At 42.2% G+C, this 13824-nt stretch overlaps 1 protein-coding gene across 1 annotated transcript in view; it reads left to right on the top strand.

Annotated features, from left to right (window-relative positions):
• Window positions 1–13824, top strand: part of TMEM236 (transmembrane protein 236) — a 47369-nt gene that overhangs the window by 23722 nt on the left and 9823 nt on the right. The window contains exon 3 of the mRNA XM_017529767.2: window positions 2080–2221. Within this exon, the coding sequence (XP_017385256.1) occupies window positions 2080–2221 (142 nt within the window). The remainder of the gene's footprint in view (window positions 1–2079; window positions 2222–13824) is intronic.

Below are 13824 nucleotides of genomic sequence, written 5' to 3'. Positions count from 1 at the left end.
TTTTTTGAGATGGAGTGTTGCCCTATCACTCAGGCTGAATGCTGTGGTGCGATCTCTGCCCACTGCAACCTCCTCCACCTCCTGGGTTCAAGTTATTCTCCCCTCTCAGCCCCCCAAGTAGCTTGGACCACAGACGTGTGCCACCACACCTGGCTAATTTTTGTATTTTTAATAGAAACTGGGTTTCACCATGTTGGCTAGGTTGGTCTCAAACTCCTGACCTCAAGTGATTCACCTGCCTTGGCTTCCCAAAGTGCTGGGATTGTAGATGTGAGTCACCATGCCCCACCTCCTGATTATATTTTGAAGGCTATATTGTTTCTTCATTGTTTTTTAGATTCACGATACATCTGGAACTGATTTTTGTATATGTTCTGTAGCAGTGAGTTAATTTTTTCCCAGTATAATATTAAATGGATCGAGCACCATTTATTGGTCTGTCCTTCCCGCATTTCTCTGCTGTGCCACCTTTGTTATAAATCAAGTGCAGGTATCCATAATTCCTATGCCAGCACCACACTGTCTTAGTTATTGCAGCTTTATACTGGTTCTTTATATCCAGAAGAGTAAATCTTCCTAGCTTGTTCTGTTTCTTCTAGAATTTCCTGCCTTTTGCATTTCCATTTAAATTTTAGTATCAGCTTGTCCTTTTCCACAAAAAGTTAGAATATTGATTGAAGTTGCATTGAATAGCATCATTTAAAAAAATTTCACATATTTGAACTCTTTTGTCTTTGGTATTTAGAAATAACCTATCCATTTGGGGGAGATTTTCTCTATGTGCAATCAAATAGCTTATGAATAATTTTATTTTGTTTCTCTTCTTTCCAATATTTACACTGTTATTTTTATTTTTGAGATGGAGTCTTGCTCTGTGGCCCAGGCTGGAGTGCAATGGCATGATCTGAGCTCACTACAACCTCTGCCTCCTGGGTTCACGTGATTCTCCTGCCTCAGCATCCTAAATAGCTGGGATTACTGGCATGTGCCACCATGCCTGGCAAGGTTTTTTTTTTTTTTTTTTTATTTTTTTTTTTTTGAGACAGTTTCACCATGTTGGCCAGGCTGGTCTCGAACTCCTGACCTCAGGTGATCCACCCACCTTGGCTTCCCAGAGTGCTGGGATTACAGATGTGAGCCACGGCGCCCAGCCTACACTGTTAATTTCTTTCTCTGGCTCAGTACCCTGGCTAAGACCTCCAGGACAATGGACAATGCTCAACAGAAATTGTCACTGTGGCATCTTTGTTTCATTCCTGATTTCAGAGGGAAAACTTTCAATATTTCACCATTAATACAGTGCTTACCATAGTTTTTTGTTATTGTTGTTTTGTTTCTGTTTTTTGGTGGAGCAGGGTCTTGCTCTGTCACCCAAGCTAGAGTGCAGTGTCACAATCTTGACTCATTGCAGCCTCGAGCTCCTGGGCTCAAGTGATCCTCCCACCTCAGCATCCTGAGTAGCTGGAAACCAAAGCTGTGAGCCACCACACCCAGCTAATTTTTAAATTTTTTGTAGACATGGGTTCTGGTGTTGTTGCCCAGGTTGGTGTGAGCTCCTGGGCTCAAGTAATCCTCCCACCTTGGCTTCCAAAAGTGCTGGGATTATAGGTGTGAACCACTGCACCTGGTTTGCCACAGCTTTTTGTAAATACTTTAAGCAGATAGATGAAGGAAGTGTTCTGAAGTCTAGCTGGAATTATCTGAGTTCTGCCTTCTTGGAAGACCCTAAATGTTAATATTTGTCCCCCTAGCTCTTTGAGGCTGGATTCTTAGAAGTTCTGCACAGCAGTAGAGTTGGAAGGAGTTACCCCTTCAATATTACACCCAGTCCACAACTATATTTCTGCATGTATTTACCAAAGCCTGTCTTTAACTGAAAATATGCTTCCATTGATATGATTCCTTATGACAGCTTTAGAAATGGTTCGAAACCTTTTGGAGTTTAAAGCCTGACAAGCTCAAAACCTTCTAGTTTTTGAGTAAATGTAATTATAATTAATTTAGTGCTGCATTCAGACTGTTGAATGCATTTTGAATTAAATTATAATTTAATGCTTCTAAACGGTTTTCTCTAAACAGGTTCAAAAGAGCATTAATGGGTCCTCTGATGTCTTACCTGATATGTTACCTGACCTGCCGGTATCTCTGGTTCTGTCATCCCTGATCATGGTTGATATTATTGAAAAACTCAGGATATATCCTCTTAGAGGGTATCAAAAGAGTAAGTGTTCTTTTAAATATAAATATTTTTTAAAGTTTGATATATCTTTTACCTTTCTGCCACTCTGTTATCTGACAACAGGTTTAATGATACCTTTTCTTAGGGCTAACATTACTGATGAAGGTTGCAAATGAAGATATCTAAATATAATTATTTTTAAACCTACCTTGATAGCTAGATAGCTATTTTTGTTTCCTATATGCATTTTGGTAGTACTGATAAATTAAAAATTATCAAATAGTTAATACCAAAACCTTAATATGTATTCCAGCAAGAAAGTATCCTAGTAAATTATTATAGATCTATGTTTTTCTGGGAAATCTCTTAAACCTTATGTTTAAATGCATTAATAAAAAGCTTAGTTTTGAGACTTTTACTACAGGAATTAATATGACTGCAGTAGTTGTGTCCTAGATAATCATGTGTTTTAATTTATGAATTATAAAAACATGCCAAAGATCACATTAATAAAACCAAGATATGGCTGGGTGTGGTGGCTCAGGTCTGTAATCCCAGCACATTTGGAGCCCAGGATAGGAAGACAGCATGGGTTCAGGAGTTTAAGACCAGTCTGAGCAACATAGCAAGACACCATTCCTATAAAAAATAAAATTTAAAGAAAACCCAACAAGATATGCCACATTTCCTCCAAAGTGAAGCCTTGAAACTAAATACAGGTTGGCCCTTAGAAAAGGGTATTTTGTTAATGGAATGTTTTTTTTTATTTAGTCATACATAAATTCCTCCAGCTTTCATTAAATTTCATGCGGTAGTATCTGTGTTTATTTGGCAATATTGGTATGCTAGTTACTGTGTGGCTAAGATATTGTCATGTGCATTTGAAATGGTTAAGGTTTGTCAGATTGTTTTCTGATGGAGTGAATGCAGTCAACTAAGTGAGCCTCAGGAAACAGCTTCAGAGTGATGGGGTTCACCACAGGTGCCCGTCAGTCATTTATGGGTCAGGTACCGGTGCCTTCCAGTCACTCTTGCCAGCTCAGAAGGAAGGGAAAACTGAGTTGGAGGCCACTTGGAAATTGGAAAATCTGAGCCTGTCGCTTTGTACTTCATCCTTGGGTGGAAGATGACAGTCTCTTATGTCTAACATAACACAGGTGATATGTAGGTAGATAAGATGGCAGCCAGGGTCATCTGTTGAGCAGAAGGCACACCCAAGTCACACCTGCCCTCCAAAGTCAAGTGTATTTGCCTTAACTCAGGAGAGCTGGGAATCTCCAAATTCTTTGCCATATCTCTAGATTCCTTAAAAATGCAAACGTATGGCTGGGCACGGTGGCTTATGCCTGTAATCCCAGCACTTTGGGAGACCGAGGTGGGTGGATCATGAGATCAGGAGTTCAAGATCAGCCTGACCAACATGGTGAAACCCTGTCTCTACTCAAAGTCCAAAAATTAGCCAGGCGTGGTAGCAGATGCCTGTAATCCCAGCTACTGAGGAGGCTGAGGCAGGGAATTCCTTGAATCCGGGAGGCAGAGGCTGCAGTGAGCCAAGATCTCGCCACTGCACTCCAGCCTGGGTGACGGAACAAGACTGTCTTAAAAAAAATGCGAATCTATTTTTAAACTTGATATTTTTCTATTTGAGCTGAGGTCTTGCTATGTTACCTAGGCTGATCTAGAGCTCCTGAGCTCAGGAGATCCTCCTGCATCAGCCTCCTAAGTAGCTGGGATTATAGATATGCACGGCTGCACCCAGCTTTAAATTGGATGGTTCCTGATGATTCTGTATTTTCCATATTAATATAAATTTCCTATCTAAGTTAAAAAGTCTTCTTTAAAAAGAAAGGCGCATGTATCTTTTTGGGAATAAGTTAATGGCATTTTATTTTTGTTAGTGATGAGTTGGATATTTTTTTTTTTTTTTGAGACAGAGTCTTGCTCTGTCACCCAGGTTGGAACGTGGTGGCGCGGCCTCTGCTCACTGCAAGCTCCACTCCCGGGTTCAAGCAATTCTCCTGCCTCAGCCTCCTGAGTAGCTGGGATTGCAGGCATGCACCACTGTGCCTGGTTAATTTTTGTATTTTTAGTGGAGATGGGGTTCATCATGTTGGCCAGGATGGTCTCGAACTCCTGACCTTAGGTGATCCACCTGCCTTGGCCTCCCAAAGTGCTGGGATTACAGGTGTGAGCCACCATGCCCGGCTGTGAGTTGGATTTTTAAAGGGGAATATTACTTATATCCACAATTTTAATAATGACACAGAACTCAAATAAGACATCTAAAGAATAAGTAGATCTGGTGAAGACTCTAGAACATTTTGTACAACTGCTTCTCACTTGAAGAGCCTCCTTCTTGAGCTGTTCTCTGCCCAAATTTAGGAAGATTAGTGTCTGATTTGATAGTTCCACCATGTAATAAATTCATGCTTAAAAAATCTAGCAGTCATTTGAAATGTCTTTGTAAATATGAATGATACATGCATTTAATAAATATGAATGATACATGCATTTAATTTTTATTCAAATCTTGAATGCAAATGGTCTCTTTCACTCATTTTAACATGAAATTAATGATATAAATTATGTAAATTTTGAATCCAGGAGATTTTCTCATTTATTCCTTGGAACATGAATTAATATATAACTACATTAACATGTAAATCTTAAACATATAAATCTGAACCTAAGCAAGTATGCCATAAATATGGTTTCACTACAGGTGGTACTTGTAAATAAAAGAAGTTGAGTAGTGGCAGGTGATGAACAACATCTAGAATAATTTGGCTCTCTTTAGGAAATGTGGGAAAAGTGAACATGTTCTGTGCTCTATCCATGTAGTTTGAAATGCATACATGTCTGTTAGCTAGCAGCAGTTTGGACGTTATGTTAGAAGAAACTAACATCATCTACAATGCTTGGATTTATGAACACTCCTGCAGCTTCCTAACCATCTTCATTCCAAGCTATGAAACTTTTATCTTTGTGTAGCTTTTCCTTTTCCAAAATTTTTAAATAAAAGTTATTCTGCAGTTCAAATATGCTTAGGCTTAAAGCAGCCTTCCCTGGACCAAGGAATCCTTTCTATAACTTCCTGTTATCAGTGGAAATTCCTCAGTATCAAGTAATGACCATGCAACAGCTTCTAAGTGCATTGTTTCCTGGAAGTTGAGCCTCACATGGGAGTATTTTTCTGATGTGTGGATCTCTGCAGCACGGCAATCTCACAGATGTACGTGGTACCTAGGAATGGCAATCCCTAGTCACATGCACAAACAACAGGAAAACAAAGGATACCTTGTGGGTGCAAAGGAGTGCATCTTAACATTTCCATCTGAATTTTGCTAACTAAACCTCAGCTATTAATAATAGACCTCCATCTCCTCTTCTTCACCCATCTTGTTTCTGCTTCTGTTTAATTAATTGATTGATTGATTTTTTTTGAGATGGAGTCTTGCTCTGGTGCCCAGGCTGGAGTGCAGTGGTATGATCTTGGCTCACTGCAGTCTTTGCCTCCTGAGCTCAAGTGATCCTCCTGCCTCAGCCTCCTGAGTAGCTGGGATTACAGGAGGGCACCACCATGCCTGGCTAATTTTTGTAGTTTTAGTAGAGATGGGGTTTTGCCATGTTGGCCAGGCTGGTCTCGAATTCCTGACCTCAAGTGATCCTTCCACCTCAGCCTCCCAAAGTGCTGGGTTTATAGGCATGAGCTACCACACCCAGACGCTGCTCCCATTTTAAACCAGACCCACGATGGGCCTCCTGTGCCCTTATTTGTTGGTCCAGACTGCTAACTACCCCACTGCATCTGCTTTGTGCTCAGCTTCTCACTCTAGTGTGCAAACCCCTCGGCATGCTATTTTCTACCACTCCTGCTTGGGTCTAATCCAAATGCTGCGGGTGCTGCTACTGCTTCCATCTAAGATATTGGTGGATGTGTCACTCGTGCTTTAGATTGACTTATTTCTTCTGTTAGTTGGAATCTTGGCTTCCTGACACTGAGTTCTAGTTTTCTAAAGACGTGTCAAACAGAGTACTGGAATAGCTGATTGTGCTTGGAAACAGCAGACTTTTAGCCCTTAGAGTATATATGTACCCACAGATTAGCTGGGCTTCAGTGATTTCAAGTAATGGCCATTCTGCTTGCCTGGAAGCCACCACTTCCCCTTCCACCTGTAAACCTTGTGGCTGAATGTAGCAAGAGCCAGACTCCTTCTTTGAGGCAGCTTTTCTCCATGCGGGTCTCAGGTCCTCAAATCAGGCTTAGCTCTATTGCCCGAACCTCAATCCTGGCCACCATTAGAGTTCTCTCCCTGTCACCACCTAGATTCCTTAACCCCCATCAAAACCAGTGGGTGCACAGACCCATGAAAGTGTCCAGGAACAGGGAGGGAGTTTTCAGTCCTACCTTCAAGACTCGAATAGGACTTGTAGCTCAGTCCAGACACCCCGTTACAGATGAAGGAAAACTTCATTTTATCTAAGGTGTTGCAGGGAAGAAAAGACTAGAGGGAAGATCTTGGATTTGCAGGATTTTGTAGGCAGACATGATAAAGAAAGCTTTCTACATAGAAGAAAGTTTGGGCCTTTAGAACTCAGGTGTGTATGCAGCAAATGGTCATGTTTGGGAAGTCAAAATGAAGCAGCGTGGTCGTCTGGGCTACATACCTGAGGTCCATCATCTCATGCCAAGAAGATTAAGGTCGTGGACACACACAAGGAGTGAGTTTAGGAGCGGAGGTTTAATAGACTAAAGAAAAAGAAAGGAGAACAGCTTTCACTCTTTTGAGAGAGAGGCTCCCAAATGGGAATTCTGACCCATGGCAGAGAGCACTGGATTTTATAGACAGGCTTGAGGAGGTGGTATCTAATTTACATAGGGCCCACTGATTGGTTGGACCAGTTGTGATATTGACATAGCACTTGGGGGAAGGCTGGCCACCCCACCCTAATCTTATTATGCAAATACGCTTTCCACTTGGCCAGTGCTGTGTTGTCTGCTCCTCACTATACACGTGGCTGGCAAAGAGAAGTGAACATGGAGCTGCCATGTTGACCATTCCTAGTCCCAGGTAGCCTTTTCCTATTGGCACAGCTGCCAGCATTCACCTTGTCTATGTCTGCAGCTCGATTTTACAGGCTGCTGTTTGTTAGAAAAGAAAATGATTTGGGGCTGCTTTTCATCCCATACCGTCACTATCTGCCTAAGTAATTTTTCTCAACTCTTATGTCAAAAATAAGCTTGGCTGGATTTCATACCTTGAATTAACAAACCTGGTGATGGGATGTAAGTTGCCTTCTTAAAACCAACTACTGTTGATTAAATTGTCATTTAAGAAACTTACAATGCTACTTCCAGAGCGACTGTGAAAATCTGCATGCGGCTGGGCGCAGTGGCTCACTCCTGTAATCCTAGCACTTTGGAAGGCTGAGGCGGGTGGATCACCTGAGGTCAGGAGTTTGAAACCAGCCTAGCCAACATGGCGAAACCCTGTCTCTACTAAAAATACAAAAATTAGTCAGCCATGGTGGTGGGTGCCTGTAGTGCCAGCTACTGTGGGTGGGCAGGGGGGTGGGGGGAGGCTGAGGCAGAAGAATCCCTTGAACTTAGAGGAGGAGGCTGTAGTGAGCCAAGGTGGCACCATTGCACTCTAGCCTGGGCAACAGAGTGAGACTCCATCTCAAAAAAAAAAAAAGAAAAGAAAAAAGAAAATGTGTGTGTGTGTGTGTGTGTGTGTGTGTGTGTGTGTGTGTTGGGGAGAAGAGAGAGCTCAATTGAGGGCCTGTAGATGCCTTGAGTCTTGCTTCATCATGATCAACAAAATTTTTGTGTTTAAGAATTGATGTTTTATATGATTCCATTTGGGGTAAAAAAAGGTTTGTCTGCTAAATGTTTACAAATCATTAATCTTGGGCTTCATTTAGCATTGTAACTGTACGTGTTTCTAGGGCCCTCCCATTTCTATGGAGAGATAGATAGGTTGCCAACTCTTTCTCCAGGCCTTGCTGCCGGGAATCATGACTTTGCACCACCTAGAGGCAAAGTGAGCCCTTTTCTAAGGTCTTGTGACTGCTGCTGCCACCCTGGGCAATTTCAGCTTTGTAGGCAGAGTGACCCATCTTGGTGGGGTACACACTGGCTGGAGGCTCAACACCTTTGAAAAACAGATAACCCTTTTAACATGCCATATTGAGTTTTTTCTTTCTAATGTTTTGTTTTTCCAAAAGAACACACACTCATTTTTAAAAGTTATAAAGCAGAGAGAAACAAAAAAGAAAAGGTAAACCAACCATAATCCTACAAACTAGAAATGTATAACTGGATAGCATCTTGATGTACATTCATCCTTAAGAAAACCTATTCTGTAACTCTTTCTCTTAGTGTATGGTGGGCATCATTCTCATTATTACATCTTCTTTTTGTTTTGCTTTGAGAGAATCTCACTCTGTTGCCTAGGCTGGAGTGCAGTGGCACCATCTCTGCTCACTGCAACCTCTGCCTCCTGAGCTTAAGTGATTCTCATGCCTCAGCCTCCTGCGTAGCTGGGACTACAGCCATGCACCACCACGTCTGGCTAATTTTTGTATTTTCAGTAGAGATGGAGTTTCACCATGTTGGTCAGGCTGGTTTCGAACTCCTGACCTCACATGATCCACTTGCCTCGGCCTCCCAAAGTGCTAGGATTACAGATGTGAACCACCTCGCCCGGCCTCATTATTACATATTCTACTTTGCAGAAGGTGTTATTGGTCGAATTATATTACATTATGTTAATGAACCATGATAATATATCTAGCAGATCCCCAGCTGTTGAACAACTAGATTTGTTTTCAACCATGATAAGCCCTGTTGCGGAGTCTCATTCGGAAGTAAAAGGGTTGAGAAGGGCAAGGATATGGATAGAAGGAGTATGGTGATGTGCTTTTGAGTTGGGCAGGGCAGACGAGTCAAGGTTAAAGCACGTGTCCATGCGCAGTGCAGGTGGGTTGTGTTTAAAGGGCCCTGTGCTGTGGGTGGGAGTCAGAAACCTCTCAGTGAGGTGACTGACAAAACAGAAGCCGGGGATGGAGGGAGTTAAATACCACTGGATAGAAGCCGAATGGTATCAGGATGATGATTGCAGAGTGTCCTCAGAAGACCTGGAGCACCTGCTCATGCCCAGACTCCTCAGCAAGAACGCTGCCAGAAGAAAATGACTACCAGGGACTGGCTGCACATGCTGGGAATACAGAGGGGCCCATCAAGGGATCGTATGTACCGTGTGGTGTGGCAAGAGGGGTTTGGCTGCATTAGAGAGAGTGGAATGGTCAGAGACGGCTGGTAGAGGTGAGGTCAGCAGGCTATTTGGGTGGAAAACCTCAGTGCTCTGCAAAGGAGGCAGTTTCCACTATCACATCAGTGAGAGGTGCCGGGCATGATGTTGGCAGGGTAAGGTTTTCCAATAAATCTGCTCCCAGTGGCCCTTGTCCAGCACCTTCCGTGTGGTCTTTTAATACCAGAAACTTGAGTCAGTGCCTGCAGGCACCTCAGCAGCATAGATGATTATTTCCTTAGGTCAAATGCTAAGATGCAGAACTTCTGACTCAAAGTCCATGCAAGAGTTTAAGGTTTTTGATATGTGTAGTTAAATTGCTCCCTCTAAAGAACTTACCCTCTAAACAGCAATGCAAGGAAATGTTTCTCCTTAACCTTACAAACTTGCAACACTGGAAATTTATTCCATTTCCTCTCTTCCAAAATAGTATCATAGGCAAAATAGTACCTTAGCGCCTTTGTAATTTGCTTTTTAAAGAGCAGTTGTGTTTGCCATCTCTTATAGGTTTATTGGCTATTTGTATTTTTTAAAAACCCTGTATTTAGGTCCTTGATCTGCTTTTCTGTTGGTATGCCCATTCTTCTTCCTTTCTTTTTTCTACTAATTCATATGTTCTATAAATAGTAAGGATCTTAGGTTTTGCCTGTCATAGGTGTAATGTATGTTTCAGGGTTCTCATTTCCCTTTTATTTTTACTATGGTGTTTTTAATATAAAGAATTTTAAATTTTGACATCATCCAAGCTATCAGTATTTCTGTAGGGTGTAGTTAGTTTAAAAAGTCTTTTTTCACTGAAGGTGAAAATTATTTACCAATTATTTTCCCAAAGCTGTGTACATTTAAATGTTTAAGGGAGAAAAGTTGAATTCTCTATAGGGTACAAACTGGTTAATTTATAAATAACCAATAAATTTGACATGATCATCAACATGTTTATTTACCTGAGCTGGCAGAGTTTTCAGACTTCTGTCTCTCTTCTGTTTCCTCTGGTGTTTCCAGCATATAAAAGGCACTTAATAGAGTGCTTTAAAAATATCAGTGGCAAGAACAGCTGCCCCAGATGAACTGAATCTGGATCTCTGGGGATGGGATTAATCATATTTAGATTTTAAAAAAGGAAACCTCATTGAGTGACCCTGCTTTACATCTCTCATTGGGAGCAGTGCATCTCACCTTGGCTGTACATTAAAATCAACGAAGGAAGTTTTTGACGCCCAAGGTGCACCCTGGTTAATGAAATCGTCATTTTTTGGAACGAGGCCCAGGCACTACTAATTTTTAAAACTCCCCAGGTGATTTACAATTGTGAAAATAATAGGAGTGGATGGGAGAAAGCAAGCAAGGGCAATTTACACCCCAATTTCTTCATGAAATAGGAAACAAATTTTCTGCTGAAAACAGTGGAGATGGATGGAGGGGAGAGGGCCCAAGAGAATGAGGAAGCTCTGGGGTAACTGCTGTGGGAATGGAGACGAAGCAGGTTAGGGACCGGGAGACGGATGGGTGAGCAATGTTGAGTGTACACAGAAAATGGCACCAGGAATTTGCTCTGTAGCCGATCCAGATTATGTGATTTTTTTTTTCCTCACTGAGGCTCAGAAATCTGGGCCTTCCATGTCAAAAAGAAAGAAATGTTAGGACTGACCCAGTTTTGGGAGTTTGCAGAGCAGGAAGGAAGAAGGAAAAGGAACTGTTTCTTTCTGAGTTATTTCTTCTTGGTATAGACTTACCAAAATATAATTTCTGAAAATGAATGCCAATGATAATTTTTATTGAATGTCTAAACTATTGCCAGTGAATCGGCGGCCACCTGTTATCACAAATACAGAGACTCTTAGCCATGGGTCTCCACGAGAGATCATCAAAGTGTCTTCTCAGTACCTATCGTGAGCTCTACCTACCCATCAACAGGCTGGAAGACAGAACTTGGTATCTGTAATGTTTTAAAGCTCTATCGATTCTGATGTCCACTCTGAGAACCCTTAACTACAAGAAGTACTAGGAGCTATAATAAATATCAAGTTAAAAGCAGAGAGGCCAATCCAAGTATAGGCCAATCCAAATTCGTAAAGGAACTGGCTTTCCTAATTTCCTTGAAATGTAACTCATGACATTTAACCCAAATAGCATGTAAGAGATGTCATAGAGCTTAAAAGGAAGAAGGGTGCAGCTTTTTTTTTTTTTTCTTTCTGAATAAAATGAATGGCATTTTGAGTTCCTCTTTGGTTCTTTTTAAGAAATAGCTTATTATACAAGATGAGCCCAGAGTGTGAGCTGGGTGTCCACAATGTGTTGTTTTGCAATGTGTTTTGGGGTGAGTATGAGGAACACTGTGTTCGGGGCCAAAAAGGGGGGTATTTCCTTTCCTACCCTCCCTTTGCTATTTAGAAGAAGGAAGTTTCAGGAAAGTGTGTTAGTTCTAGGATTTTTTTCCTCTTCTCAAGAAATAAGTGGCCATCTACTAGACTGGGGTAAGAGAGGGGTAGAATTTCTGATTTATGTCTTCTAATGAAGTGCCAGCTGTCTGGATTAGACCCATGAGATTGAGCCAAAAACTGTCCTGGAGTGAGCCGGATGCCAGCAGACATAGAATGTCAGGTGCTATCAAAATTTCAGTGAAGGCGCCCTTTGATTTTGACAGCTTTATATGATTTTAACAATTTGTCATTAAATTGTTTTTTTTTTCCCTAAGTGGGCAAAAGAATTGTGAGTAATTTTAGTATATAAAATGAGACACTTGCAATTCGCAGAATACTTTGGAAATAAATATGTTGGGAGACTCATAGAAACAAGGAAATAAAAGAAATCAGCATGTGTTACTTTATAAATACCAAGTCTTGTGTTCCTTATAATTATGAACCAAGAAAAGTTTATGGCCCCAGTTTGAAATTAAAGGCATAGGTCACCGATTTTTAATGTTTACATTTTCCTGTCTCAAGTCAAAGAGAGCTGATCACCTGCATAATGTGTAGATGTTCTTTTTCTCCTCTATTTCTTGAGACAATGTCTCATTCTCTTGTCACACTGGAGGCCAGTGGAGCGATCACAGTGCACTGTAGCCTCAACCTCCTTGGGCTCAAGTTATCCTCCTGCCTCAGTTTCCCAAAGTGCTGGGATTACAAGCATGAGCCACTGGCTCAGCTGATGTCCTTGATCATTTGTTGTTGATATTGTGTGTATACTAATAGTAAGATCCTACCTAGAAGAACACCACTTTTCTCATGCCCTGCTTCCATTTGCTATTTGGGGACCCTAAGTCCTTCTATTTCTGGATGTACATAGGTGGGAAGGTGGGTGGCTTGGAGCGTTCTCTGGGCTTCTTCCTATGAGATCACAGACAAAATCTTCTTGAAATCACACGTCTGCCCTGATATGGTGTGGCTGTGCCACCACCCAAATCTCAACTTGAATTGTATCTCCCAGAATCCCCACGTGTTGTGGGAGGGACCCAGGGGGTGGTAACTGAATCATGGGGGCCAGGTTTTTCCAAGCTATTCTCATGATATTGAATAAGTCTCTTGAGATCTGACAGGTTTATCAGGTGTTTCCGCTTTTGCATCTTCCTCATGCTCTTTGCCACCGCCATGTAAGAAGTGCATGCCTTTCGCCCTCCACCATGATAGTGAGACCTCCCAGCCACGTGGAACTATAAGTCCAATTAAACCTCCTTTTCTTCCCGCTCTTGGGTATGTCTTTATCAGCAGTGTAAAATGGACTAATACATGCCCTTTCTGCCCCCTGCATGGTGACCCCTGATGCTACTGGTGCCTGGGTGGTCTCTGAGATGCTTCGAAACACTGCTGCTGCTGTTGGTGCCAACTGTCTGCCCAAGCACTGTGGACTGTGCCATGCCAGACTATGCTGGCACCCTCTATGGGGCCCGATGTCACAGTACGTCCTCTCTGACTGTTGAGCTACACAGTTCCCCAGCCTGTGACGCCAGGTGCTCCTGATGCCGTCCAGGGCATGTTAGTGGAATCAGTCCTCATGGCCTTGCTTAAGGGGCTCCCTCCAGGACTGGGCCAGAGGGGCATCTGAGTGGTGGACTCTATGCAGGACCCCGCATTTGTACGCATTGACTCTGGTTCCCCCAGAGTCAATGACTGGGACAAACTTTCATGCTTTGGCTTCCTTGCCTTAGTGCAAGTTTTTCCCTCGGGATGCTCATTGCTTACTCATGCTTAGTTCCAGAAAAGAAATTCCTCCTATATTTTTTTTTTTTGAGGCAGAATTTTGCTCTTGTTGTCCAGTCTGGAGTGCAATGGCACGATCTTAGCTCACCACAACCTCTGCCTCTCGGGTTCAAGCAATTCTCCTGCCTCAGCCTCC

The sequence above is a fragment of the Cebus imitator genome, unplaced genomic scaffold, assembly GCF_001604975.1.
Source record: "Cebus imitator isolate Cc_AM_T3 unplaced genomic scaffold, Cebus_imitator-1.0 Scaffold61, whole genome shotgun sequence".
Taxonomy (NCBI): domain Eukaryota; kingdom Metazoa; phylum Chordata; class Mammalia; order Primates; family Cebidae; genus Cebus; species Cebus imitator.
Note: the sequence above shows the minus strand (reverse complement) of the source record. Positions and strands in the feature narration are given on the sequence as shown.